We start from the raw sequence: 27,314 nt of genomic DNA on the forward strand, positions 1-27,314 counted from the left end.
CCCCACCTTCCCATTGTCATATTGAGATTGGGGAGTTTCGTTCGTTCAATTTTGATAATATTAAACTAATACCATATTAATTCTCCATCTGCAAACTGTTTTTAGGTTATGTTCTTGGCCTAGTGATGATGTGTATTGTGTAATTTTTATCGACGTCAGGATAATAACCATATCGACATGCATGCATTAAAAAGGACATGAATGATAATTGGTAAGAAACAAAGAATATAATACTTCACTAGTAAGAAACCAGAACCTGGTAATCTAATCGCGCTAACAGATGAGCGTACCGGATTTGTAAGTGGGAGCGAGAAATAGTTATTCTTTTCTCGCTCCCACTTACAAATCCGGTAAACTATTATCAAAATTGAACGAAACTCCCCAATCTCAATATGACAATGGGAAGGTGGGGAAAATCAGGAGCCGACATAGTGTGGTCACCCTACTTGATACATTTGTATGAGAAAAGTTATGTATGAATATCTTTAAAACCAGACAACGAATATAAAATATTAGATGGTGGATATTTAGTAAAAATTTTTACTAAATGTTGAAGTACTTTAGAGTGTCTTAGGTGCTACAAATCGTAAGATATTTACATTTTTAACTTTCTCAAAACGTGTGGACTGAGTGAGCACTTACAAAAATTTATTATAAAAAAACCTGACACATTAGTGGTTCGTTTTGTATTTTACAAATTCCCATTTCACTTTTACTAAACTATACACATATAATAGCGGTCTAAATCTTATGTTTTTCATCAAAATTCGGCTTTTCAAAAGTGTGTGGATTGAGTGAGCATAAGAAACTATTTGTAAACAATTTAATACGTCACTAGGTGATCTAATATTTATAGAGGTAGGTTGGCCTATTTTTTACTAAATGTTAGTATATAAATATTATATGTTAAATGAATATGTTCACTGTTTTCGTTGGTAGTTTGTGAGAACTGAGTGAGCACATGTTAATGGCTGTATCTTTTGATTTATCTTTTTACAAATTCAGAGATTCGTTTTACAATTGTTTTAGAACTTTTACTAAATGATCAGCATATTTTTTTTTATTTTCGGAAGGTGCTCACTCAATCCACACACACACGCCGAAATGACAGTCGTTGACGTCTGCCTTTGTCGCGCCAATACGGAAGAGCGATAGAGATAGATATATTAGATATTATCGTAAGTGTTTGTGCATTTGGCTCCATCCATACCCACTACTAAGGGATATTTTTCTTTGAAGTAGCGTTTTTCCGTGACTAAGGCCTGATTTAGACGGCGTGCGAACTCGCATGCGATTTTAGTTACATTGCGGGTCAATGAGGTCACACAATTTTGCAGATCCATCAAATACCGCAATGTAATAAAACTCGTATGCAAGTTCTCGTACCGTCTAAATGGGCCCTAATATGTATACTTGTAGGTACAATCTACCCATATTATTTATAAAATTTTGTAAAAATAATACTGACATGAATATGATGGTTGGTCGGACACTGTTCTTATAATTAAGTACAATAAATAACATGGAATTATAGCTACCAGTCAACATTTAGTTACAAAATTACCAAATATAGTGTAATGGCAGGAACTTAGAAAATATTCTATAAAAGGGCAATACAAAAGGTACTGACAACAATTCGTTAATTAGATACCGACGAATTAAATACTAACATATACTTATGCTAAGTTGTTTATAATATATATTACACAGCTGTTTATTCTCTATTTTTCATCACTCTGTTTTAAAACGGAAAGTACGAAATGTTCGTTTTAAAGCTACGACTATAATAAATACTTCCGACATCTATGTAGCTGCTTTTTTACGACGATTTTGAAAGACTGTTTATATTTGTTGGAGTAAACTGACAGATGCGTGCGTCTATCTATTGATATGATGTGAATGCCTTATTATGGCCTATGTGTATAAAGCTTGTAAATTCTATTTTTCTTACATTCATTGGTTCTATGTGATGTAATTTATGTATCTAATAATGCCCTTTTATGTGTTGTGATAAAATGGAATATTTAATACGTTAGTTCACTCCAACATATCAGAGTATAGTGTTCCCATTGTCGAGGTTTGTTTATTTAATGTAGAGTATCCGGGGCGCTCCGGAATTAAACATTACGCCATAAAAACTCCCCCATACGCCATCAAAATTGACTTAACAACACAATAACTGCTCAAAACTGCTGCTTGGAGTCTTCATTCGTCTAACTAAGAAACTATTAGGATGTTGCTAGGATAAATTCAGTGTAACATATATATTCCAGAATGCGGATTTAGAAAATCGGGCAGGTACATTGTAACTATGGGTAATTAGTGTGGACACACGACAATTCCTCGCGTGCGTGCATAGCTAAATTGTAGGTATGTTAAATATGTTCTTGGGAAAATTCCGTGATTGAATTCCGCAAGACTTGAGTTGTAACAAAATTATCCGCGTAAAACTTCCCTGCAAACTTTCGTTAGGTAACTAAAAATGGGACTATATCTCGTTACCGTACTGAGTATTCTGTATCCTGACGACGGTATCCTTAGTCCCGCGGTCATCGATGAGAGATCCGGAGCTGTGCTTCTTCTTGGGGGCGAGCGGGGGGCCCTCGCTGCAGGTGGAGCAGGTCTCGTCGACCCTGGAGCTGGAGCCGGCGACGCTGAGCTTCTTGAGGCTGCCGGTGGGGAGCGAGCCGTTGGAGGCGGAGCAGTGCGGCGGGAGGAGGGGGGCGCGCTCCTGCAGCTCGCGCGCGGAGCCGCGCCCGCACTCGCTGCTGCCGGACTCGGACGCGGCTGTTTCGGGGCAGCCGCCCGTTGTGATCCAGCCTTGTATCCTGAAATTCATTTACTTGGTTATTTGGGCAGACGTCTCGGTGTTTCCTTAGCACCCAGGATGTTCCAAAAATACAGCGTCAAGCTGACACGGGGGGGTAGAACGACACTCTAAAAGGATTAACACCGATACACGTAACACAAAACGAGCGCTTCACATAAAATTGCCGCACGAAGTAGCTCAGTTGTTGCTGCGCCTCGTTCGAGGCAATCCGATTCTGGAATTAACCTGGACACGCCTACATTTTCTGGCGTGACGGCGTTCTGTACCCTAGTTTAACTCGAGACTGACCTGACTACAATCTCCTCGAAGTTGGGTCTCCGCTGGGGCATGTGCCTCCAGCAGTCGCGCATGAGTGCGTACATGGGCGCCGGGCACGCGGCGGGCGCCGCCAGCAGCTCGCCGCCGCGGACCATCGCTATCACCTCTTGATTGCTGTACCTGTAGGCACAAAAAAAAGCCAATCATTACTACCTTAAATTCGAACCTAGTACGATATGCTCTCTAGACGCCAATGAGATCGGACGTGTTAATTACGATTTTTAATTATTCGCGAGCATAATCTTGCATTTTCTCGTGCGCTATCTGGGTCAATACTCGGCCATCGCGTTTTTTGTAGCTGCATTAAAACAATGCCGAAGTAAGAAAAGTGATTAAAATGTCGGTGAATAGTCCATTTAATCGAAGTGGACTAACGCCTCGTAGCCCGCCCTCAACCCCCACGCCGCAGCCTATCCCGCCAGCGCCCGCACCCGCAATTATGAAAGAGGATGAAGCCCCCGAAGAGCCTCCGAAGGTCATCGCCACGAGTGATATCAAATCTTGGCTTAGAAAAATAGAATTAAGCCTGCAGGACATCAACCAAACAGCTTCGGAAGGTAAGCTAAACATTGACCAGAAGCTCAGAATTAGCTCTATGTGTCGCAACGTGACTCATTACGCCTCACAAATGGCAATTGAGTACCAATCTCTAAAAGCCCATGCAACCCAAGCCTATCAGTCGCGTCAAGCACACCAAGAAAAAACGGACCTAGTACAACGCATCCAAGATCTACAGAGGACGATAGAGGAATCCAGCCGACCAGCTCATGGCCCAGTTTCTTTTGCCGATGCCCTGAAAAAACCTGGAATGAGGTATGTCCAACCGCCTAATATAAACTCAGTCGCAATTTACCCTGTGGACAGATTGAAGTCGAGCGAGGAGACAAAATCCCTTGTCCAAAAAATCATCCGGCCTGACGAAATGAAACTGCACGTGAGAGGGCTACGCAAAATAAAAAATGGTGGGGTAGTCATAAGCACTGATTCAAAAGAAGACATCCTAAAATTGAAACAGTCATCACAGCTTACGACCTCTGGACTGACCGTTGACGAGCCATTAAAACGTAAGCCCAGAATTGTTATAATTGGAGTTCCATCGGAAATGCACGAAAACGATGTCCTGAAGTGCATTTTCAAACAAAACTTAGTCGATAAGATACAGGACTGGACGCTCGAGAAATTTATGACCGCCACGAGACTTAGTCACAAATCCGGGAAAAAAGATTCCGAGTCCTGTAATTACATAATTGAGTTTCCTGGAGTGATCCGCAAGGCCCTAATTAAAAATAACAGAGTTTTTGTGAATTGGTCATCGTGTCCTGTCAGAGATTTCACATTGGTAACCCGCTGCTTTAAATGCCAGCTCTACAACCATGCTGCAAAGACCTGTAAAATGGACTGCAACATCTGCGGACATTGCGGCGAAGCGGGGCACACAATCAAAGAATGCCCGAAAAAGGACGCCCCTCCGAAGTGTGCAACCTGCTCGCACTTCAGGAAACCGAGCGACCACCAAACAGGCGACCCCGATTGCCCAGCGAGACAAATGGCCGAGAAAAGGTTTATAAACTCTATAGACTATGAGGGCGCCTGAGAGCGTCACTTTTAACTTATTTTTAGCACTTTTTGTTAAATTAGTTTATTCTAAACATGAATTATAGGATATTGTCTGACCTAGATAATTTTTCTGTATCAGAGTCTAAAATATGCGATGTCGACACTTGCAAACAACATATTCGTCTCTGCCGGAACCCACTAACGATTTTAACTCAAAATATTCGCAGTATTTCAAAGAATTTTGATAATTTTACTGTATTTCTACAAAGACTCGATATTACATGTGACATCATTGTTTTAACGGAATGTTGGCTCAGTCCGCACACTAACCTACCGAATATGCCAGGTTACACAACATACAGCAGCAAGGTAAATTATAATCAAAATGACGGTGTAGTTGTCTATACAAAAAATAATTTAAAGATCACAGTTGAGGAACCCGTTCTACTAGATTGCAACCGACTTTTAATTAAAATTGGATCAGAAACTGCAATACTAGCCTTATATAGACCACCATCCTTCAGAAATATCAACAATTTTATCGAGTCGCTAGATGAAAATTTAAGTACATTAACGTCCTTTAAAAATATAATATTGATAGGCGATATAAACATCAACATTCTAAATGAAAATGGAGAAACGACTTCAACAGCGCAGAGCTACCTTAACCTGTGCTCTTTTCATGGTTTACTCCCAGCGCACACGTTTCCTACGCATCACAGCGGATCCTGCTTAGACCATACTATAGTAAAATCGAATTTCTCAGCTTTAGCAATTGTAACTAACTCTACAGTAACTGATCACAGTGCTGCTCTACTAACCCTCTATTATAAGTCACGTAATGCATGCAAGCGGCCGCAATTTGTCACTAAATTAAATATAAACAAACTGGAGGATGATTTGCGACATATTGACTTTGACCCTGTTTACAATTCTGCTGATGCAGAAAATAGCATGTTGTACTTTATTAAAAATGTGCAACAAGCTATATTAGATAACACCAGAAAAACACGTATAAGTAGTAAGAATTTCAACATAAAACCGTGGATTACCCCTGGACTTCTTCGATCTATGAGACACAGGGATAAATTACATTTGAAAGCCAAAGCGCACCCGGAAAACCTTATATTACAAATATCGTATAAAAGATATCGTAATTTTTGTAACAACCTACTAAAAAAGGTAAAAGCCAATTACGACAAAACACAGCTGGAAACTGCAGGAAAAAACAGTAAACTAGTATGGAAATATATTAAAAACGTAACATATACAGCAAAACAACGTGAGTCATCGGCATGCTTGTTGTAAACAGGCTCGTCAGAGTTTTCGGCTGCTAATTACGCAAATGAGTTCTTCGTAAATATAGGGAAAAATCTAGCAGAAAAAGTCCAAGGCCCGTTTCCGTCCACCACACACTCCCACTCGAGTACAAATAAATCCTCTAACTCTTTCGTGTTGTTAAACACGGATGAGGCTGAAGTTGAAAGGATTATCATGAGCCTGAAAAACGATAGCGCAGTTGGTTGGGATGGCATATCGAATAAAATACTAAAATGTTTCAGACACATCCTAGTCCCCCCATTAGCGTTCATTTTCCAAATGTGCATCTCTGAAGGAATATTTCCTAAATGTCTAAAAAAGTCCATTATAATTCCGGTTCATAAATCTGGTAGCAAATTTCAAGTGACCAATTACAGACCCATCTCCATTTTACCGGCCACATCTAAAATTCTGGAAAAAATTATTAATAATAGACTTGTTCAATACCTAGAGAAGCAGGCTCTATTAGCAAAGACGCAATTTGGCTTTAGAGCCAATTTATCAACCGCAGATGCTGTACACGAACTAACGGACTACTTAGTTCAGGAACTAGATAAGGGTAATAAGACAATCGGTATCTTCTTGGACCTTGCAAAAGCATTTGACACCGTTTCTACTGCAATCTTACTGCACAAGCTTGAATTACTTGGTATAAGGGGCACACAAAACAAATTAATCGCGAGCTACTTAGACGAAAGAACCCAATGTGTAAAAATAGATAACATTATCAGCTCCGACTTAAAAAACACAGTTTTTGGTTTACCACAAGGAAGCGTTTTGGCCTCTACCCTATTTTTGGTTTATATTAATGACTTATGCAATCTAAACTTAAGACTGTGGCAAAATTATTTCATACGCAGATGATACTGCCCTACTTTTTTCCGCAAAGTCAACAAATGAGGTACACGAGCATGCCCAGCACGGATTTAATATTGTAACTAACTGGCTAAAACTTCACCTACTAACATTGAACTCTGACAAAACGAATTTTATAAGTTTTGCCATGCGGAAATCCTACCCGATTCCCAATAATCTAAAACTCTACGCACATACTTGTGAGGATACGACAAACAACCATTGTTTATGCCCGTCTATAGCCTGTACAGATAAAATCAAGTATCTAGGAGTGATGATTGATGAAACCCTCTCTTTTAAAAATCATATTGAAGTACTGTGTAATAGAGTTAGGAAATTAATTTATGTATTCAAGAAACTTCGTTCTATCAGTGATCACAACTTAATCAAGCAAGTTTACTTTGCCCTGTGTCAATCGATATTAACATATTGCATTTCATCTTGGGGTGGCACAGCTAAAACCACTCTATTAAACTTAGAAAGAGCCCAGCGAGCGGTGCTAAAAGTAGCTACTTCCCGACCTTTTTTATACCCTACAGATCTTCTTTATCAATCATGTCAAGTACTAACTGTTCGTCAATTGTTTATTTTAAGCGCAACATTAAAGCAGCATGGCCGAATATCCTTCAACACAGATTATAATAACAAAAGGCGGAAAGATATCGTTTGTATTCAAACCGTACATAGAAAACACGTTTTCTCATCTAGATTTTTCGTCTTTCTGGGGCCATTTCTGTACAACAGGTTAAATGCAAAATTAGACTTATATCCACTTAGCTATGTTTGTTGTAAAAGTGCTCTACGACGAGGCCTGCAAAATATGACGTACGATGATACAGAAAAGTTACTTATGGTTGTAAAATAATTACCTATTGAATATACAATAATTAAATATATATGTAATGTAATAGTTCGGAATCTACGAAAATAAGTCTTGTGTTTATTTTCTTATAAGTTTTATTTTAGTGAATAATTAAAAATAAATCACTAATTTAGTCCTTCCTCTGCCTGAAACACAGGAACTATCCTAGCTCAGGCATTTGTATAAAACATCTCTTATATGTATAACAATTCTTAGCCTTTAAGAACAATCACTGTACAATTATGTTTTTATTAATAAATTATTTGTATTTTGTATTTGTATTTGATTTACCGACCAATACGAGGACGCCGCAAGAGAACTTAAACTTTAGCATTTCGCTTTAAGGTCCAAACTAGATTACAACACCAGTTGAGATTTTTACGAAAAACTAAAAATGTGCTACAAGTCTCAACTACTGATATTGGAACTGATTCTTACCCATAGTAGGGTTGTAATCCATAGCTGTAAATTTCCCATAGTACAACCCCATAGGACCAGATGTCACTTTCTGTAGTGAATTTCCCATAGAGAATGGATTCTGGGGGCATCCATCTGACTGGTAGTAAACTTTTTGATTGTACCTGAGGAAAAAATTGACATATTATTTTTATTATTGGCATATTTTTGTCTAATTACGAAAACAATGATTTATCAACTTACTCTGTAATAGTCTGAACTATAGATATCTCTTGATAACCCAAAATCAGATATTTTGACCACAAAATCATCTGACACCAGGCAGTTTCTTGCTGCCAAGTCTCTGTGGACATAATGATGGGATGCCAGGTACTGCATTCCAGATGCAATGTTGTGAGCAATGCTAAGGAGCCTCATGGGTGGCAGACCCTTGCCTGAAGGAGGTGCTCGTCCCATGAGGAACTCGTGCAAATCCCCGCGAGCCATGAACTCAAACAGCATGCACAGGGGTTCTTCACTGAGAGCTACCCCCACTATGCAAACTATATTGTCGTGAGTGAGTTCTGAAATTAAATCTATTTCTCTCCTGAAATCAGCTTGAGTTTTTGCAGACGCATTTTCCTTTAGTGCTTTGACAGCTACATAATGTGTTTCACCGTTCTTCTTGAGAGCCCCTTTGTAGACTTTTCCAAAAGCCCCCTCTCCCAATTCTTCTAAAAATTTAATTTGTGATAGAGAGTACTGAGGGATCCTGAGAATACCATTCCCCCTTGTGTTCCTGGTTAAGTGAGGTTGGTTGGCAATATTTTGATTTGTTAACAATTCACTCATCTCTATTGGAGAATTTAATCTAGAATTACCATATATATTCTTGTCAGCATTCGGCAAATTGATGTCTCTTATGGCAGCTGCATTGTTTTTGTTTTTATTCTTGTAACATAAGCAAACAATGAAGCTCACAATTGATAAAGTCAATAACAGAAATATGACAACAATATATATCCAAATTTTTAATGCACATTTGGGAATGTCACAGAGTTGTACTTCGAGTCTCCCCTCCTTGTCCACCATGCACCAGGGCTGCTCTTCTTTGCCCCCTGGGTTCCGACAGTAACTGTGCAAACCAGTCAATTCGGGATAATCAGAAATCTTAATCCTAAGTTGCTTGGACCATTCTATGCATGCCATCCCATTTCCGGCAGTATTTACTTTTCCAAGATAGCCCTGGCCATACTCCCAGTAGCATTCATCATCTGATACCATCAGGTCACCGATACCAATTTTGAGGCATTCAGAGTCATTTTCAGGCAAGCTCTGGCATTCTTCCAAGGTTAGCTGTTGACCGATGTGCGGATGTCTTTTGGCTATAGCATATTCTGTTTGACATAACTCATTTTCTAATATTTCACAATCCTGTTTGCAGACACGCTTTAAGACTGTGGAATTGTAACGATAATCAAATGGCTGAGCTGTGAGGTTTCTATTGAACTGTGGAATGAGCCCTACGGGCGAGTTATCAAAGATCACCCATGGGGTATCATCTTTTGCACTATCAACTGAAGCGGGTTGTGTAAAAACTTGTTTAGCCTCTCTAAAGAAGTTGTTATTAGTAATAATTGGATTGCGACAAATAGGGAATGTTGAATAACACAAACTAGGCAAGGCAAATCCCTCACAGTTGGAACTGATGTCGTTTGAATACTTTGTGACTTGCAGGGCTTTCATTAGTTTGTCTTCTACAGCCAGCTGAGTTGTGTTGTAAGGAATGTACACAAACTGACCCTTGAGGTGTGCTGCGCACACATTGCCTACATACTCCTGGCAGATGGGTTCCAGTTTACGAGTGATGGTGGTGTTGGGGGCCGGGGTGACACTAGCATGCTGTGAACGGATGTCCTGAGACAGTAGGTCAGGGGTTGTTTTAATAAGCATCTCCAGTTGATTGTTCACTTCTGCACTTGGTAGAAATGACGTGTACTTAGGTAGTTCATCATTTTCATCATCTTTTAGTACTTTCAGCATTGTAGTCTGTTTCTTTTCATAGCTTTGTCTGATGACACAGGTGTAGTTGGCTTCATCACTGTCATCTATGTCTTTTATCCTCAAATGAGTGCCTAAAGTCCCGTTTTTCTTGTCCATTCTATTGAATATTTTTAATCTAGTGGTGTTGGTGATGATTTTAGTGTCTTTGAGCCAGTACATCTTTACGTTTTTCATGAGCGTCTGCAGGATATGGTCGGGCGGCAATTCTGCCTGCGATGTCTCCACTCCTTCTTTGTTCTTGGTAGTTTTCTCCACGCGAGTGAAGTTCATAGTCGCCTCGCATCGCAGCCGCATGTCTTCCCCGTGGACCTTTTTTATCAAGCTCGGAAGTGTTTTTGAAAAATATATGTCAAGTTTTATGTTCCATACTTTCTGCTCCGATGTCGCGTTTCCCTTAGAAACAGTCGAGGAATCTGCCCTTTCTGGATTTAAGGATACACTTTCACTTAGAGAGATAGACACAACAATAATCACAAAAAAGCATTTCATGACTAAGAATTTCCATAACACCTTTGACAATAATAAATACTGGATTGTCAGCAAAAATACTACTTTTATGTTCGGATATCACGTCCAATACGTGTAATAGCTAGCGCGAGATTAGATCTGCGAGTCATATTTCCACTAATAAGATATTTTCTTTGAACATTTCTGATTTCCCGTAAGAAAGTCTAGTCGATGCGTAAGCCGTGAATGAAACTGAGTAAACTGACTGAAAAAGAAAACGATGGATAGGGCAACACTGTCAATGACGGCCAGCGCAATTGTTACCACATGAAATAAAAAAATCACTGAATAGACTCTTTGCTGAATAGTCACCTTATTAAACAATTAGTTTAATCTTTTAATAATATATCATTCAAAAGTAGGTAATTTAATATCACAATTCGTAGTAAAATATTATAGTTATGAACATATGTTTGTTTTCCTCATGGCATGGTCCTGCCAGTAACGCCTATAATTAGTTTTTGTTATCAAACCCGGTGCCATCCCATTGCTATTTTTATTGGTAGGGGTTTTTGTTATTCTGTCCTAATTACAAAAACTGGTACCCGTTGACCTGTACTGTACCTACAACTCCTACAAGTACCTACACTGTGCAGTCACCGACAATAACATCGTACAAAAAAAGGGTACTTATGGTTTCAATGTTATCCAATTATGTATGAGTGTTTTTACCATGTTTTACTGATTTGACCAACAGCAACACTCTTAACTAACCATCGGTAGACTTTATTACCTTGTAATAAGGATTACAAATGTACAGCTAACAGTGTTGCCGATGGTACTGATAATCATCCTAATACACACGTGCGAAAAGAAAATTCGTAACTCATGTCGATTTAAAACACTCCCTCCGGTCGTGTTTTAATTTATCGCCACTTCTTTCAAACTTCCTCTTTTTCGCACTTGTATCGTAATATATATAGTTACTATATGGTGATCAAATAAAAAACCAAATATTTTTTTCTTAAAACTGTTTATCTTAAAGCTGTACGTGTACTTATTAACTTGCGATGTGATTCGGTCCTGCACGTGTAGGTGTGTTATTCTTCTTCCTCGATCTCCTCCTTGAGCACCAAGCCGCCGAGCAGGTTGGAGTCGGGCGGTAACCACTCGCAGCTCGTGTCCTCTGATGAACATACCTGCAATTTAACGTTAAAACTTCAAAAAACTTCCAAAATGTATGATAGGTACGTATATATGTACGTACGTATTAATATAGGTATATGAAGTTATCGATTGCAGACGGTTCTGATTATAAAAATTATTTGGTATTGGTATAACATAAGCCAAATAAGCAAAGAGGATCAAGTATTACGGAGTTACATATGTCTTTGGTATAAGCACAGAATATATAATAGTACAAGTACAGAAGGCCCACTGCTTTGATGTTCACGAAATGCCGCCTTTTTAAATACCTACAAAATTCTTACAAAGAAACGAGCCGCACGTGCGCGCCGTCCGGTGATAGGGTTACCAATGGATTCAAACGAATTAATACTCACATAAAATGTTATACTATTATATTCAAGTCTTGGGTACTTTCTAGGTATATATACTGTATTTATATATTTTTGTTCAAGTTCCAACATCACAAGCCTTATTGAACTTTTCCGTGGGACTTAATAAGATAGCGCATTGTTGCTGGTGAATTTAAACTCTGAAACTCTGGTTGCCGTTGTTAAAAGTTTCAAACTTGCGGTAGATGTCGCTAGCTACTCAGCTACTATTAGCCTATATCAATATATATTGGACATAAGTATGTGCTGTGTTGGATGGCCTTGGTAGCTCAGGTGGAAGAGCGTTGGCACTATAGTACTCTTTATTATACTATGGCATTGGGCTAGCGATCCAGTGGTCGACAGTTTAAGTCCTACAAAAGACAGTGAGGTACCTATTTCACTTTTCATTAGATACCTAGGTATATTTATTTTTCCCCTCACTAGCTCGGAAACACGCGTTTTGTCCTTTAATACCAGCGGGTAAAAACGCATTTTATCCACTAGTGGGTAAAGTAATTTGACCTTGAATAAAGTCAAATTAACTGCTTCAAAATTGATAAAAGTAGGTGAATCTAGTAATTAAGATGATTTACCACCTGTGGAACTACTGGAAGCAGTGATAAACGCATTTTTTTGCGTTGTAGTTTCCTCGCTATAGTGAGGGGAAAAGTTTTGTGTTACACTTGGGTGCAAATGTATTTTACTTCTCGTGTGTTAGAAAACTCGCAAGTTCAGGATTCTATTCTCGAACCACTCGCTTCGCTCGTGGTTCAACTATAGAATCCTTTCACTTGCTCGTTTTTCAATTCCACACTCGGCGTTAAAATACAACTTTGCCCCCTTGTATAACAAATAACTATTGTTTCTACCTGACTCGTGTCCTGACCTTTCACTCCTGAAGTCCAGAGACAAGGACTTAGAGGTTTCCTCATTGTTCTTAACCGAAAAGTAATACCTACCTAGACTTCCGAGAAATGCATTGCCACAAGCCGGACATGCGGTCTAGTAAAAGTCATTCGAAATGGTGAAATATAAATTACCTTTAATTATATTATTATGTCAAGGATATGAGTAATTCGCGATCATGATCTTATTTAGCCTGAAAAAAGATTTCTGAGAAAGCCCAAAACGTGTTGCATACGGTCACGTATCGAGGGGTGGGTGGATACAATTACAAACCGCATTGTTTTTGATACGATGCGGCGTTTGATCGATCAATCTAGTTTGTTGCGCCTCAGTTGTAGGCAATATACACAGACACCACATGTGCTAACGTCTGCAATATTGTAAACAAGTGAATTAGTTTTCAATGCCTATTACGGTTATGCGTGCTGGCCGATGTAATCATACCTACTTCTGACCAACTTCTGACACTTAGCTATAGTGTCAATGTCAACCAGTGTCACTACGTAGCAATACCTTATGCAAATAAATATTAGGTTTATTTCATTATCGTTAGCTTGCAATGAAGTAGGGCAAATCTGTTATGCAGCACTGGAAGGTCTTGTTATTAGGTACTTTATTTACATATCTGACTCAGATATCACACCATCAGATGTATAGTAATATCAGACTGGGATCTATTTCGCTGGGATTTTTACTATAACTCTTATGATACGCATATTTTTCTGTATACTCTGACCCATAAACATGTTGTTGTCCTAAAGGAACCCGAGAGGGGCAGATACTGCAGATTGACGAATATCCGCAGTTGGAAAGATGACGCTACCAACAGGAAGAGATGGCGGGAGATCTTGCGAAAAGCAGCCTCTAGGTAGGTACTACTAACGATGCGGATGCCTCAACGCCAGTACGAGTGCTGTCACAAGAGCGCCTTTCGTTTCAGAGAAGGAGAATGAATGCATGAATGGATTTATTTGTCAATAAGTCAAGAAGAAGACGAAGAAGAAGGTAAGTGCATGAAGACGTAAGGCACCGCATACTGGGGCTGCAGTGCCTCAGTGTAAGGTGGCTCACGAGCCGGGGACTGTACCTGGCACTTGCAGCTGGTGGCCTCGATGTAGTGATACATTTCAGTACCAGGCTCGACGCCGGGGTCGCAGTGCCTTAGTTTGACGGAGGCGTGCTTGCGCTCCTCGTGGCCGCAGACCAAGTGGTGCGAGTCTTTGTACGGGAAGCGCCAGTCTGAAATCTGAAGCAGAAATAGTAAGTAATGAGTAGATCAGATAAAGATCGTGTTTTGTGTGATAAAATCGGTTACTGGTAAACCTAAAATATATTGGAATTCAGGATTATTATTCTTCTGAATGAATGAATGAATGAAATCGTTTATTCACAATGAACATATGGTTACAAAAGATCTTGGTATACAATAGTGTGTCCCTTAATATATTCAGTCTAGGTAGACGTGTGAAAACAGGATGTCAGTGATATTATGATCACTCAGTCATTTAAAATTAATTGCAACTATTTTATTACGTCTAATTAGATTTACAAAATGTATATTTGGCAACGAATAGGTGTAAAGATTTAATGAAATGTCACTAGTATAATTGATTGTTCTCTTCCTTTCCTTAACATTTGTCCGGTTGCATCCGAAGAAATTCAGGGTCCGATGGCTGCTAGTAGGACAGATAGTACGTATCTCCGGCAAGATAGTATCGTAACATTATCCTAGCACCTCTAGTCAGTGAAGTATGTCAGTGTGGCCTTGTGTCTTAGTTTGGGTTACTACTGTCTCTGACCACAACCGCAACCGTAAGACAGACAGCATCCCCAACAGGACTGTATCTTGATGTCGTTCCAGCACCATCTTCCAGTCTGTCTGCATGACCTTGTGTTTGTGGTTGCGTAACTCATGCGCGGATCCAGGGGGAGGGGGTCACGGGGGTCATGGAACCTAGGCCATGGAATGGTCCTGGAGCCTAGGTTGGCCATACAAATAGTCTCGTGACCCCCCTCTCCTGGGCACAAAGCTGGAGCCGCCCTTGGCGTAGTTTGTGCAGTCTTCTACCTCAACACCTAACACTCACCTCATAAGACAGACAGTATCCCCAGCAGGACTGTATCTTCACATCGTCCCAGCACCGTCGTCCAGTGAAGTCCGTCTGCATGGCCTTGTGAATGTGTTTCCGTAGCTTACAGCGCGCCCGCGCAGCGCCGACGCACAGAACTGCCACACAGATTAGCACCATGGCCACGGACGTTCCACTTCGCCTTGATGACATCTTGGAACTGGATTGAAAATTGGAAAAGTCCTGAATATATTTATTTTTCTTGTATACTATTGTAGCGGTGGAAAGAAAATTGACAAATAAATTGGAGATAAAAGAGTGACATTCGATTATATGTTCAATGTTAATAATACTTAATATAGGTAAGCGTCCACAGTAAGGCACTGCAACCATACCTACACGATACACATCATAATATAAACCCAGCGACTCATTGTGAAAGTTGTAGTTCAATAGTTCATTTTCAGATAGTGACGTTAGTTAAAAACGCCAAGTTGTAATAATAATCATCACCATCAGATCATCACCTTCGCAAACTGGGTAAGTGAGTCAGTTCGTATTTTTGTAATGCATCCAATCACAGTGCGAAACCAGTGGTCGCTTACTTTAACGTGGAACTACTTAGAAGTAAACAATCCGAACCTTATCAGCTCCTCAGCTCCAAACGATGTGACTCCATCCCTCACGAAACATCTTTATAAACCTCCCTGAGGACGTCAAGACATTCCTGCCGCGCGAGTTCACAGGGCGACAATGGTGTACGATACATTAGCTCCACGACGCTTGCGCCATTAAGTCCCAGATAAAAATACTATTTCGTGAATAAATTTGAATGTTTTCCTTATTCTAGGTATAGGTATGTCTTTTAGTGTAATATAGTACTCGAAATCCTGAATTCCGTCAAATAATCAGTGGAAACTTGTGGTTCGGTTAGTACAGTCACCTGCAAATATATTAATTACATTTATTTGTAGAGCCATATGAGCGTGTCACATATCTTTGCGTCATTTAAAGAGTAACATGTTGTTTTACCCACTTGGCGACCAATCGAGTGTCGTGCTCGTGCAATGTTAACTGGCGCAGTCGGTAGTCATCCAAGCACTGTGAGCTGTTGTTATATTCATGGCTAAATTGCAAGTTCGATTGCAGTCTGTCTGGTTTTGTTTGTTTACACTTTGATTGTTTAATACTTAGGTTTTTTTTAGTAACCGATTGGTAATCATGTGATGATACAGTAAGTATACAGGTATATTGTTATTTCCTTTAACTTATAGAAAAACTTAGAGCATCTACTAGTACTTTATGATCAATTGATCAGTACTTTATGCCGGAATTTGACTAAGTATTTGTATGGTATGGGCGGCGGTTTCTTTAATATTTTATGATTGTTTCAGGGTAAAACTGGGTGTTGGTCGTCCAGTCACCGACATGAATAAGTGATGATTTCTGTACCTTGTCGCATTTAATAGTTTGACAATTTCGTATGACATTTCAAACACCACGTTAATGTGACAAGGTACATAAATCATCTCTTATTCGGTGACTGTCCTACTGCTGGAATAGTACCGACGGGCGACGACATGCAGAAAACTCAACAGCAGCAACGACCACAGGTACCTAGTTATTAGACTTAATTGTTACTAAAATATGAGTGATCTGTTGTTATTATTTACTAAAATATAAGTGATCTGTTCCAAAATTACTTAAATTGCAGTAAACTTAAACCAAAAACTCTTAAAATATATCATTACATCTCATATTAGAAGTTTAGTTTAAATAAATGACTAGGTGTATGTGTGGAATCAACAAGGATAGGCTTTAACTTTTTTTTATCGTAACTATTATCAGTTAATAAGCGCTGGTGGCCTAGCGGTAAGAGCGTGCGACTTTCGATCCGGAGGTCGCGGGTTGGAACCCCGGCTCGTACAGTCGCCATCAGATATATAAGAGCGCCCGAGGTACTCAAAAATACCTGAACACGCCTCTAACGCCTAGGCAATAGAGGCGTGTTCAGATATTTTTGAGTACCTCGGGCGCTCTTATATATCTGATGGCGACTGTACCAATAAGTTTTTCGGAACTTATGTGCGAAATGTCATTTAATTTTTGCCAGTTGCTTTTCGGTGAAGGAAAACATTGTGAGGAAACCGGACTAATCCCAATAAGGCCTAGTTACCCTCCGGGTTGGAAAGTCAGATGGCAGTCGCTTTCGTAAAACTAGTGCCTACGCCAAATCTTGGGATTAGTTGTCAAAGCGGACCCCAGGCTTCCATGAGCCGTGGCAAATGCCGGGATAACGCAAGGAGGATGATGAACTATTAGGGTTCCGTAGTCAACTAGGAACCCTTATAATTTCGCCATGTCTGTCTGTCCGTCCGTCCGTCCGTCCGCGGATAATCTCAGTAACCGTTAGTACTAGAAAGCTGAAATTTGGTACCAATATATACATATTAATTACAAATCGTTTTTTTTTTGATATACATCAATCACGCCGACAAAGTGGTAAAATAAAAAGTGGAAAAAAATGTTTTGTTAGGGTACCCCCCCTACATGTAAAGTAGGGACAGATTTTTTTTTTCATTCCAACCCCAACGTGTGATATATTGTTGGATAGGTATTTAAAAATAAATAAGGGTTTACTAAAATCGTTTTTTGATAATATTTTTTTCGGAAATAATCGCTCCTAAAGGAAAAAAAAGTATGGCCTTTTTATATTATATATTTTTGAAACATATGGTAGAGGGGCTAACTTTTGAACCATATGTTTCAAAAATATGAAAAAAAGCACAAAAGTAGAACTTTATAAAGACTGTCTAGGAAAATTGTTTTGAACTTGATAGGTTCAGTAGTTTTTGAGAAAAATACGGAAAACTACGGAACCCTACACTGAGCGTGGCCCGACAGGCTCTTGGCCGGTTTTTATCAGTTATCACAGTTATCCTGACCAATTATTTCTGTAATCCTCGTGCGTCCGTCCTGTAATTTTCGTAATTACCTGGTCGCAATTGTTCAGCCATTCTTGTAATTGAAATCACCTTGTAAGTCTGTAGCTGTTGGTGAATAGGTAAATATCGATCGAGCCAACGACCGTTTAATGTCAATCAAATCTCGAGTTCAGCTCTCAGCTTATAAAATGTAAAAAGTTGAAATGGCATAACCGTGACCGTTACGAAGGTCAATTCGGGAAGCAATGAACTGCCGACTGACACAACCAGTTTTTTCGAACGCACAGGTGAAAAAAACGCAATGGGTCCTTTTATCATATCGTTTTATTTTTTTTTTTGCAAAATCGCAGTCCTTAAAAGTTTGACAGTTTATCAACCTTTACCAGTAAATACCTATCAACATTTAGTGTCTTTGTTTTTATCATACTACTTATTTGGCAATGGCACAATCCATATGGCTTGCTAATTAGTAAACATATAAATTAACAACAGGTAAATATTGTGGAATATAAAAATAACAGTTTCATTTGCCTTTAAATTACTAGTAAGAATAATACTTGTACTTAACCATGTATGTAACTAAGTATAATATTGCCTTTAAATTAATCACATTTAGTATTTTCATCGTAATAGCTGACCGTGCTCAATCATATTGCATTAAAAATTTACGGATATCTTGAAATATCATAACATTCGTATTTTGACTGTAAGCCATGTCAAAGTGAGTCCAAGAATTGTCTTTCACCGGTATCGACTCTATAACGTTCGGAAGCTTACTCTTCAACCACTGCACATCCTTCACGTCAACGATCCCATCGTTTTTACCGTAAATCATCACCACCGGAACACTCACAGCGTTCAAATCATACTCGGGGGGCCGATCACTTCCGTACAATTTTCTGTTTTTCTCCCTTCCATAGTTGTATTTAGTAAATGCCGGATCCAGCATACTTTGGCCGTAGCGAGCCATGTTCTGCGTGGAGGTACCGGCTAACACATGTTTGTACAAAGTTTTTAAAGTGTTCCTCGAGATAGACCGCGAATGGGGTGCGTCTATCAAACCCAAAACCCACTCACAGAAGCTGGAGGCTTGATCGTTTTGACACAACTTACTGAAAAATTCATACGTCGGCAATCTTCTCGCGAACAATTCCCAAATGCCGAGTGATTGCAGGAAACGTTTTTGGTCCTGAATGATTAACGGTACCGTTCTGAACACTACAGATTTCGTGTTGAACTGTCTGGTAGCAGGCGCTAAAGCGATCATTAACTTGGCTGTATTACAATACCCAGGCCTTTCTGAACACATGATGAAGAAGGTGCCGGCTCCCTGAGAGTAGCCGATGTAGTTGAGCTGCTTCACGCCGGTATTTTCTAAAACGTAGTCGATTAATCCTGGGATATCGTAAAGTCCGATCTCATCGACCGAGAACTTCCAGAAGCCGCTTTTGTCGGGGTCGAGGTGGAGGTGTTCGCGGGAGTAGTAAGTGCCCCGGACGTTGCCGACCCAGGTGTCGAAGCAGGAGTCGGAGAGCAGGAAGGCGAGGCCGGCGGCGGGCCGGCGTCCAGCCAGCAGTCGGCGCTGAGCAGCAGCCCGTGCATCAGCAGCACCGGCGTGCGCCGCCGACGCTCCGTACATTTTGCACCCTTCGTTATCCGAAAAAGCTTCAGCAAGTATCCATCTTCAGTGACCACTGTGTGCTCTTCAGACGCATATCCGTATGCAGTAGCTGTTTCCGTGAAGTTTAAAGTTAAATCTAGTTTATTTGAAGTGGACACACGGTGTCCGGAGTTGAAGGATGCTATTAACAAGAGCACGAGTAACCCGTCGGGCCTTAGCGGACACATTGTCAGAACTGCGACGTTCGAGCTTGTGGAGATTATTATGAAAACAATACTTCCAGTTCGAGTGCCAGTCGGAAAGTACACGCAGTTATTAGTATTTTTTAATGAATGTGTAACCATGTGAAATTTCTTTTTTAAGCTTTCGTTTCCAAGTTTTTTTAACAACATTGGGATGGAATTAAACTACCGCTGGAGAACTAACCGACGACGATATCGTTAAGAATTGTGTGAACACCTGTATTGCTGGAAATGACAGTGAAGACGAGGCACAGATTCCGGAAACAGAAATAAAGATCATTCCAATGAAGCTAGCTTTAAATGCGTTGGAGACGGTGCATCAGTACTTTGAATACGCGGCAGTTGTTGATCAAGCAATATTTGACAAAATTTATGAGTTAGAGAAAAACATTCAAAATACAAAAACAGAAACCCAAACGAAATTGACGGATTTTTTTGAGTGCAAATAAGTTCTAAATAAAATAAAATTACATAGTACATAAATTTTTGTTTTGTTTTCGTAAGCATTTAAAAATATATACTTATGTACATAATATATGTTGTGCATATCATGAACATAATTTTATCATAAGAAATATTTACTACATTCGTACTTGCTGTGACTTGTTATTGCTGCGTACCCCTATAAGAGAGAAACGCTACCCATGTACCTGCATTAGCGAGAAACTCGGGTTAGTGAGAAACCTCTATAAGCGAGAATGAGATTGTGCTCCCTTGAACTCTCGCTTATCCAGGTTTGACTGTAGTTAAAATACTATTCTTCTATGTATAAACATTAAACAATAATTATTTTTGCAGTTAAAAAGATACAAAACCTTACGTGTTTACCTACACTTTAGATAAGTTTTTTTCCAATGTATGCATTGTATGTTGGGTCGTAACTGTATACAATTGACTGGTAGATGAGAGGATATACTAATAATGGGCATGCAATTTGTTATTCGTGTTCAATGCAAAAAATACCAATACATTGTACACTAAATCGTGGAAAACATTGTGAGGAAACCGGGCTAATCCCAATAAGGCCTAGTTACCCTTCGGGTTGAACTGTTAGAAGTGGTCAGATGGAAGTCGCTTCCGTGAAACTAGTAGCGTGCCTAACTGCCTACGCCAAATATTGGGATTAGTTGTCAAAGCGGACCCAAGGCGGACCGTGGCGAATGTTTCATTCATTCAGATCATTAAATAAGAGTAGTTGCATGAATAACGTGAAAATAATACAGAACAAATAAATAAAAACATCCGTTTCAAATTATACGAGAACTGGTTTCTGTGCGATAGGTAGATTATTTTTAATCCAACTGGATATCCTTTCGACAGAACGCAAAGTGCGTGTTCGATCGTAACCCGAGTTATTAACTCAGAAAAGCTACTCGCCTTGCGAATAATCTCAATGTCTTTTGTTTTCCCATTATTTATTAAATACTTATTAGTGCTTTAATATTAAGCTTAGGGCCAGTTGCATCAACCACATTTTACAGACACATCACCATCAAGCAACAAACGTCTATGGAACTTCCCATACAATAAAATTTACCGAACGCTTTAACGGTGACAGACGGTTTGATGCAACCGGCCCTTAATTAATCGCAACGCTCAAAACACACTTGTTATCATATGTATGTGTCATTTATTTATTAGCGTGCAGAGTGTTGCCTGTTGTATGGTCGCAAATCCGGTTCAGTGACCTCTTAGCCAAATCGGTATTGATAATGACCCTGCATATGGAGTACGCAGTCCTGGCCCCGTAGCCGAATGGCATTTCTCCGACGCCAAACGAAAGCGATACGCCGCTGGCTCTGTCGCGCCAATACGCAAGCGCGATAGAGATAGATATCTACTAGCGCTTCGTTTCGTGAGCGTTTCGTGAGCGATTGTGCCATTCGGCTAGCCACCCGGGGTTCGAATCTTGGTAAGAGTATTTCTGCAAAGTAATCTTTATGATTTTGAGTATTTGTGTGCGCTTATTGGGAATAAGTAATTTCGGAGTTATGCCTATTTTCAATGTATCTGTTAAGTATATTGCGTATGCGTCGTTGCCTCGTACCAGTGACTTTGCTTAGTTTTAGCGCTATAAACTCCCTGTCGAGGTATTCCCGGTGAACTACAGTATGGGGTTCTTCAAAAAAGGAGTGTACAAGTTTCTAATGGGTCGGCAACGCGCATGTAACACCCCTTGAGTTGCAGGCGTCCATAGGTTACGGTGACCGCTTTCCATCAGGCGGGCCGTATACCTGTTTGCCACCGACGTGGTATAAAAAAAAAAAAAAAAAAAAAACATGCGGTATCGGTACTTGTAAACGCTTTATATCGTTATAAACGTTAGATATAGCGTTTTATATCTGAACCAAGCTTGTTTTCGAAAGCGCGTATAAGCGCGTAAAACCGAAATATCGAAAATACCGCACAGACACACACAAACAAGACCGTCTGATATCTTTTGAGAGTTTTGAGTACGACGAGCCTTGATTTGTGGGGACTAAAATTCGCAGTGCGAATTTGGCACATCTCGTGAGGAAGATCGCTCCCCTTTCTGTTGAAGTGCTCGAGGTCTAGTTCGTTTATCGAACTCTTCAAAATAAACTTTATCTAAGTAATTTTAAACTTTGGGAACTAGTTATTAGCGGCCAATTTAAACTCGTCAGTGAGAAAGGGACGACACTAAACTGTTGCCACTCTTTTGATATCTACTTTATTTTTGACAGTCCTTAACATGTTTTAATAGTATTTTATGCAACAGGCGTATAAAGGAGGTCAAATAACCTAACCACAAAATTAAAATTTTGAAAAACCCCTGACTGCGGCATAGTAGACCGATTTTCATGAAACGTGATTAAGAACACTCCCGGCTAACACAGCTTTCAGACAAAAAAACTAAATCCAAATCGGTTCATCCGTTCGGGAGCTACGATGCCACAAACAGAAACACACACAGACAGACAAATAGACAGACAGACAGACAGCCAGACAGACAGACAGACACGTCAAACTTATAACACCCCGTCGTTTTGGCGTCGGGGGTTAAAAAGACGAGTGGCGTGGGTAACAATTTAAGGCGAAGACGAAAACTGTTATTAAGACGCCACGAGTATTTTTTGACTCAGTTAAACACTGTTGCATATAAGTAATACTATTTTCTACGACCATGCACTTAGTTTTTAATTAGTTTTCTTGAATAACTTTTGTGAAATTCACACTGTTTCCTGTATTTTGACGCAAATGTTTGCACTGTCAGCTCAGCTGCCCAAAGCCTTCCCGCGCACGCGCGCAGTATTGTTATAACAATGCGTTGCCATGGTTACGAGCCAAACAATGCGTTTTCAGTTTTTTCGATACTGCGCGCATGCGCGGAAAGCCGGCGGACGCTGGCTTTGGGGAACTTTTATGTAGGGCTTTAACGATCTATGCACGACCCTGTAAATGACGAATAACAGTTCGGGAGTAGAAAAAAATTATAACTCCACGAAACAATTGATTTGTGGTTAAAGAATTTTATTAATCTCAAAAGATTTAAATAGAGGTATGACATTGCTATATTGTACCTACTCATTAAGTATCTACTACATAATTATACCATCTTGGACGATACTTACCTTGTCAAATGTGATTATTGTAATTTACTGATAAATAGGGCGCTACAACGCAAATTACGTACAATTGTAGTAATGACACAGCAAAATATATTAATATTTAATAATTATATTCCAGTACAATATTATGGTGTTTTTTCCGTATTAGTTCGCAAAATAGTACCTACATTTCTTAGATCGAAACTTCAAAAACGTTAATCTTGTCGATTTAAAACACTCCCTTCGGTCGGGTTTTAATTTGTCGCCACTCGTTGCGAACATGTAGTTATGACACCACTTAACTTAAAGGGCTTAAAATAAACTTGTTAATTAACGCCTAATTTTGTATCCAGTCATTATCCAGTAATGAAATGGCAATGTCCCTTCCAAGGTGCACTCTACTCAAGTACTAACCTCGGCATTCGATTGCTCGCAGCGGCCATGGCCACAACCTGTACTATCGGAATTTGCGTAGCATTTTTCCGGAAATAATGAGATCGTCCAGTAATTAATACAAGGTGGGTGGCCAATGAGATAGGTACACATTTTATTTTATAGACGAGGCTCCAAGAGGATGTTCGTTTGCAAAAATAGCGCACCTCATTCTGACTTCTGATATATATTGTATAGGTCCCACAGACATCATATAAACAGATGTTGCCAAGTAGTTTTGTGGTCCCCGTCCCCCCACCCCGCCAATAAAAAATTGCATACAAAGAAAAAAAATTTTTTTATCAAATCATGCCGTTTAGGGTATCAAAAGAAAGGGCTTATTGAGTAGATTACGAATATATAGCATACTATAACATTTCTTACACTTTCTCTAAGAATTTTTTAGAAAATTTACGAAAATGCTTCATTTTGGAGTTCACTTTAAACCACAGTAGATTAAGAACTAATGAGTAGATTTTTATAATTATTATTTTAAGTATCTAACAAGAGTCCAATGTCTACGAACTAATAGTTCGTACAGTGAAAAAATTGCATTTGGGAGCAGGGGGAGCAGTCAAAGATGGCGAGTTTCGATAATTGAAATATCTTATCATTTCGGTCTCTGAGTGGAGTTCCGTTTGCGGACCTCAATCTGGCATATATTTATTACATAGACAGATATTGTCAATTAATTCTACACCCCCCCCCTCCTCACCCTCCCCTCCTTCACAAATATTATTGAAAATTACATAGACTTTTTTGCTTTTCGTTATGGAATTTCATTAGAAAATTACTACTTATGGGTGTCTGTATGTGTCATAAATAAAAATAAAATACAGTAAAAATGACTGACAATATCTGTCTATGTAATAAATATATGCCAGATTGAGGTCCGCAAACGGAACTCCACTCAGAGACCGAAAGGATAAGATATTTCAATTATCGAAACTCGCCATCTTTGACTGCTCCCCCTGCTCCCAAATGCAATTTTTCCACTGTACGAACTATTAGTTCGTAGACATTGGACTCTTGTTAGATACTTAAAATAATAATTATAAAAATATACTCATTAGTTCTTAATCTAAGTGGTTTAAAGTGAACTCCAAAATGAAATATAATTCGTAATTTTTCTAAAAAATTCTTTGAGAAAGTGTAAGAAATGTTATAGTATGCTATATATTCGTAAACTACTCAATAAGCCCTTTCTTTTGATACCCTACACGGCATGATTTGATGAATTTTTTTTTGTTTGTATGCAATTTTTAATTGGCGGGGTGGGGGGACGGGGACCACATAACTGCTTGGCAACATCTGTTTATACGATGTCTGGGACCTATACAATATATATCAGAAGTCAGAAAGAGGTGCGCTATTTTTGCAAACGAACATCCTCTTGGAGCCTACTCTATTAAGCCATTTTATTTTAAAAAGGAAAAATTATGAGGTTCACGAGTTCTTTACATCGTATTAGGAGATATTTGGCTCAGTAAATTATTTTGGTCCTTTCATTTCATTATTTAGCCGAACGTAAAATCGTTGTCGGTTTCGGACAATTCGCAATTTGCTCTGTCGCCCTAATATGGAGGACGTTAACTGATAACGGAGCGTCAATAATTGCACGCTTGGCTAGAAGGGTCCATCCGGTTACTTCCAGCCGGCCTAGCCAAAACGACAATAGTTCACGTTACTAGACGCCGTTCGGAAGGCCGCGCCGCCTGGCACTGTGGCACCATCAATGCGGAAGAGCGATAGAGATAGCTAGCTACAAAAATATTTCGTAAGCCTTTGCGCATTTGACTACGTACATTTCCTTCAAAATTAATTTACTTTAGTTAGTGGCTAATGATTAACAATATTTTATTTTTTAGGTAAAATAATCGAAAATGTCTCCCGTTTAGGGAAACCGTTAAATTTGGGCGTATCACAGATTTAGTAATGTAAAATACGTGTTGAAGATAAAAATAAGAGTGATTTATACACAACACCCAAAAGAACTTTAAGGATATTCGAGTTTAGCCAAAAAAGTCATTAAGGGCGCTGGCGCAGAACAAATTGGCTCGTTCCTCGTTCGGCGCGGAGCGCCGCGGTCTGGGGCTGCGGACTGCCTCCTGTAGACTCCGCTCCGTGATGTTTATTACTAGCTTTTTCCCACGGCTTCACTCGCGTTAAATTCGAAAATTGCGGAATGCTCCTTACAAACTCCCACCCTCCTAAAAGGGAGTGGGGGTTAAAAAGTAGCCTATGTTACTCTCCATCTCTTCAACTATCTCCACTTAGGGTAAAAATCAGGTCAGTTCGCCGATCCGCTCCGTTTTGCCCTGAAAGACGGACAAACGAATAGACAAGCACACTTTCCCATTTATTATATTAAGTAATATCAATTACCAGACATCGCAACTTTTCTAGTAATTTCGGTGCAGCATGGTAGAAATATAGGAATTCATACATTGTTTTCTTGGTAGATGATCAATTATAGCTCATTTTACTTTTATTACCTAATTCTAGTTAAATATTCCGGCTGGGTTCGGATATTATGTACCTATATTCCTTTAAAGCGACAGTGCTGCACCAGATTTGCTGCAAATGTTACGATGTCTGATTATTATTTATTTAGGCACAAAAACGGTTTGATACCAATTACAATTGTACAGATAATTACAATTCTTACAGAACTTTCCGTTGTTGCAAAGAACAGAAATAGGTACATTTATTAATTTAAATCAAAAAGGAATGCAAAGTTTTTGCAATACAAAAATCTTACATCAACTGTTTAAACTTGTCAGTTAATATTTCCGAGGAGGAGATAAAAGTAAAAATAAAAACCGGTCAAGTGCGAGTCGGACTCGCTCACCGAGGGTTCCGTGCAAACTTTCAATAGTTGAATCATCAAAATATTATTCATAGAACTCTACAGATTTGAATAAATCCCTCAAGACACAATTTCCCACATAACAAGTAATATTTTAATATACAATTTTATTGTTAGACAACGTCCGAATAAAATCAAGACTATTCGACTTCAATAGTTTACGACTTACGACATGTAGCAAGGACGCCCCTGAACCGACCTCATTATATCAGGAAAAACGCGATGTAGGAAATAAGCGTTCAAAACAGCGATATCTATCGGAAAATTGAGTAAACGAATGTGAGCGAGCTAGTATGGAAGATGATTTTTATGGAATAATTGATTATTGCGTGAACCGATTTTAACCATTTTGCCTATATTTGAAAGCAGGTAATTTTATTGTTATTTTATTAAAAAATACATGTACAATAAACACCCTCAAGGGTGTTGAAATTGAAAATGTAAATCTGAAAG

At 39.3% G+C, this 27,314-nt stretch overlaps 3 protein-coding genes across 4 annotated transcripts; all 3 read right to left on the minus strand.

The window, feature by feature from the left end:
• Positions 1-1,104: 1,104 nt before the first annotated feature.
• LOC125238250 (tyrosine-protein kinase transmembrane receptor Ror) lies at positions 1,105-10,879 on the minus strand. Its single transcript, XM_048145560.1, has 4 exons — positions 8,403-10,879; positions 8,181-8,323; positions 3,119-3,268; positions 1,105-2,828 (listed from the first exon to the last, which is right to left on the minus strand). The coding sequence occupies exons 1-4, from the start codon at positions 10,689-10,691 to the stop codon at positions 2,489-2,491; spliced, it is 2,922 nt and encodes a 973-aa protein (XP_048001517.1). The 5' UTR covers positions 10,692-10,879; the 3' UTR covers positions 1,105-2,488.
• Positions 10,880-11,678: 799 nt separating this feature from the next.
• LOC125227809 (thyrostimulin beta-5 subunit-like) lies at positions 11,679-20,838 on the minus strand. 2 transcript variants are annotated; one of them, XM_048132166.1, is made up of 4 exons: positions 20,820-20,838; positions 15,202-15,403; positions 14,202-14,360; positions 11,679-11,848 (listed from the first exon to the last, which is right to left on the minus strand). In XM_048132166.1, the coding sequence occupies exons 2-4, from the start codon at positions 15,394-15,396 to the stop codon at positions 11,750-11,752; spliced, it is 453 nt and encodes a 150-aa protein (XP_047988123.1). In that variant the 5' UTR covers positions 15,397-15,403; positions 20,820-20,838; the 3' UTR covers positions 11,679-11,749. The 2 variants fall into 2 exon arrangements, with proteins under 2 accessions (XP_047988123.1, XP_047988116.1); XM_048132159.1 differs by lacking the exon at positions 20,820-20,838 and adding an exon at positions 15,826-16,038.
• Positions 18,443-20,074, minus strand: LOC125227799 (gastric triacylglycerol lipase-like). Its single transcript, XM_048132149.1, is given in 2 exon segments — positions 18,443-19,682; positions 19,685-20,074. Coding segments are annotated over 2 exon segments (1,203 nt in total). The 5' UTR covers positions 19,977-20,074; the 3' UTR covers positions 18,443-18,771.
• Positions 20,839-27,314: the final 6,476 nt, after the last annotated feature.

This window comes from Leguminivora glycinivorella, chromosome 1 (genome assembly GCF_023078275.1).
Source record: "Leguminivora glycinivorella isolate SPB_JAAS2020 chromosome 1, LegGlyc_1.1, whole genome shotgun sequence".
Lineage (NCBI taxonomy): Eukaryota > Metazoa > Arthropoda > Insecta > Lepidoptera > Tortricidae > Leguminivora > Leguminivora glycinivorella.

Coding starts and splice junctions, on each gene's coding strand:
- LOC125238250 (XM_048145560.1), bottom strand. CDS start 10,691: ATGAAATGCTTTTTTGTGATTATTGTTGTGTCTATCTCTCTAAGTGAA. Junction 8,324..8,402: donor ATAGTTCAGACTATTACAGA/GTAAGTTGATAA, acceptor TTTTTTCCTCAG/GTACAATCAAAAAGTTTACT. Junction 3,269..8,180: donor GGATTACAACCCTACTATGG/GTAAGAATCAGT, acceptor TTGTGCCTACAG/GTACAGCAATCAAGAGGTGA.
- LOC125227809 (XM_048132166.1), bottom strand. CDS start 15,396: ATGTCATCAAGGCGAAGTGGAACGTCCGTGGCCATGGTGCTAATCTGT. Junction 14,361..15,201: donor GATACTGTCTGTCTTATGAG/GTGAGTGTTAGG, acceptor TTTCTGCTTCAG/ATTTCAGACTGGCGCTTCCC. Junction 11,849..14,201: donor CCACCAGCTGCAAGTGCCAG/GTACAGTCCCCG, acceptor GTTAAATTGCAG/GTATGTTCATCAGAGGACAC.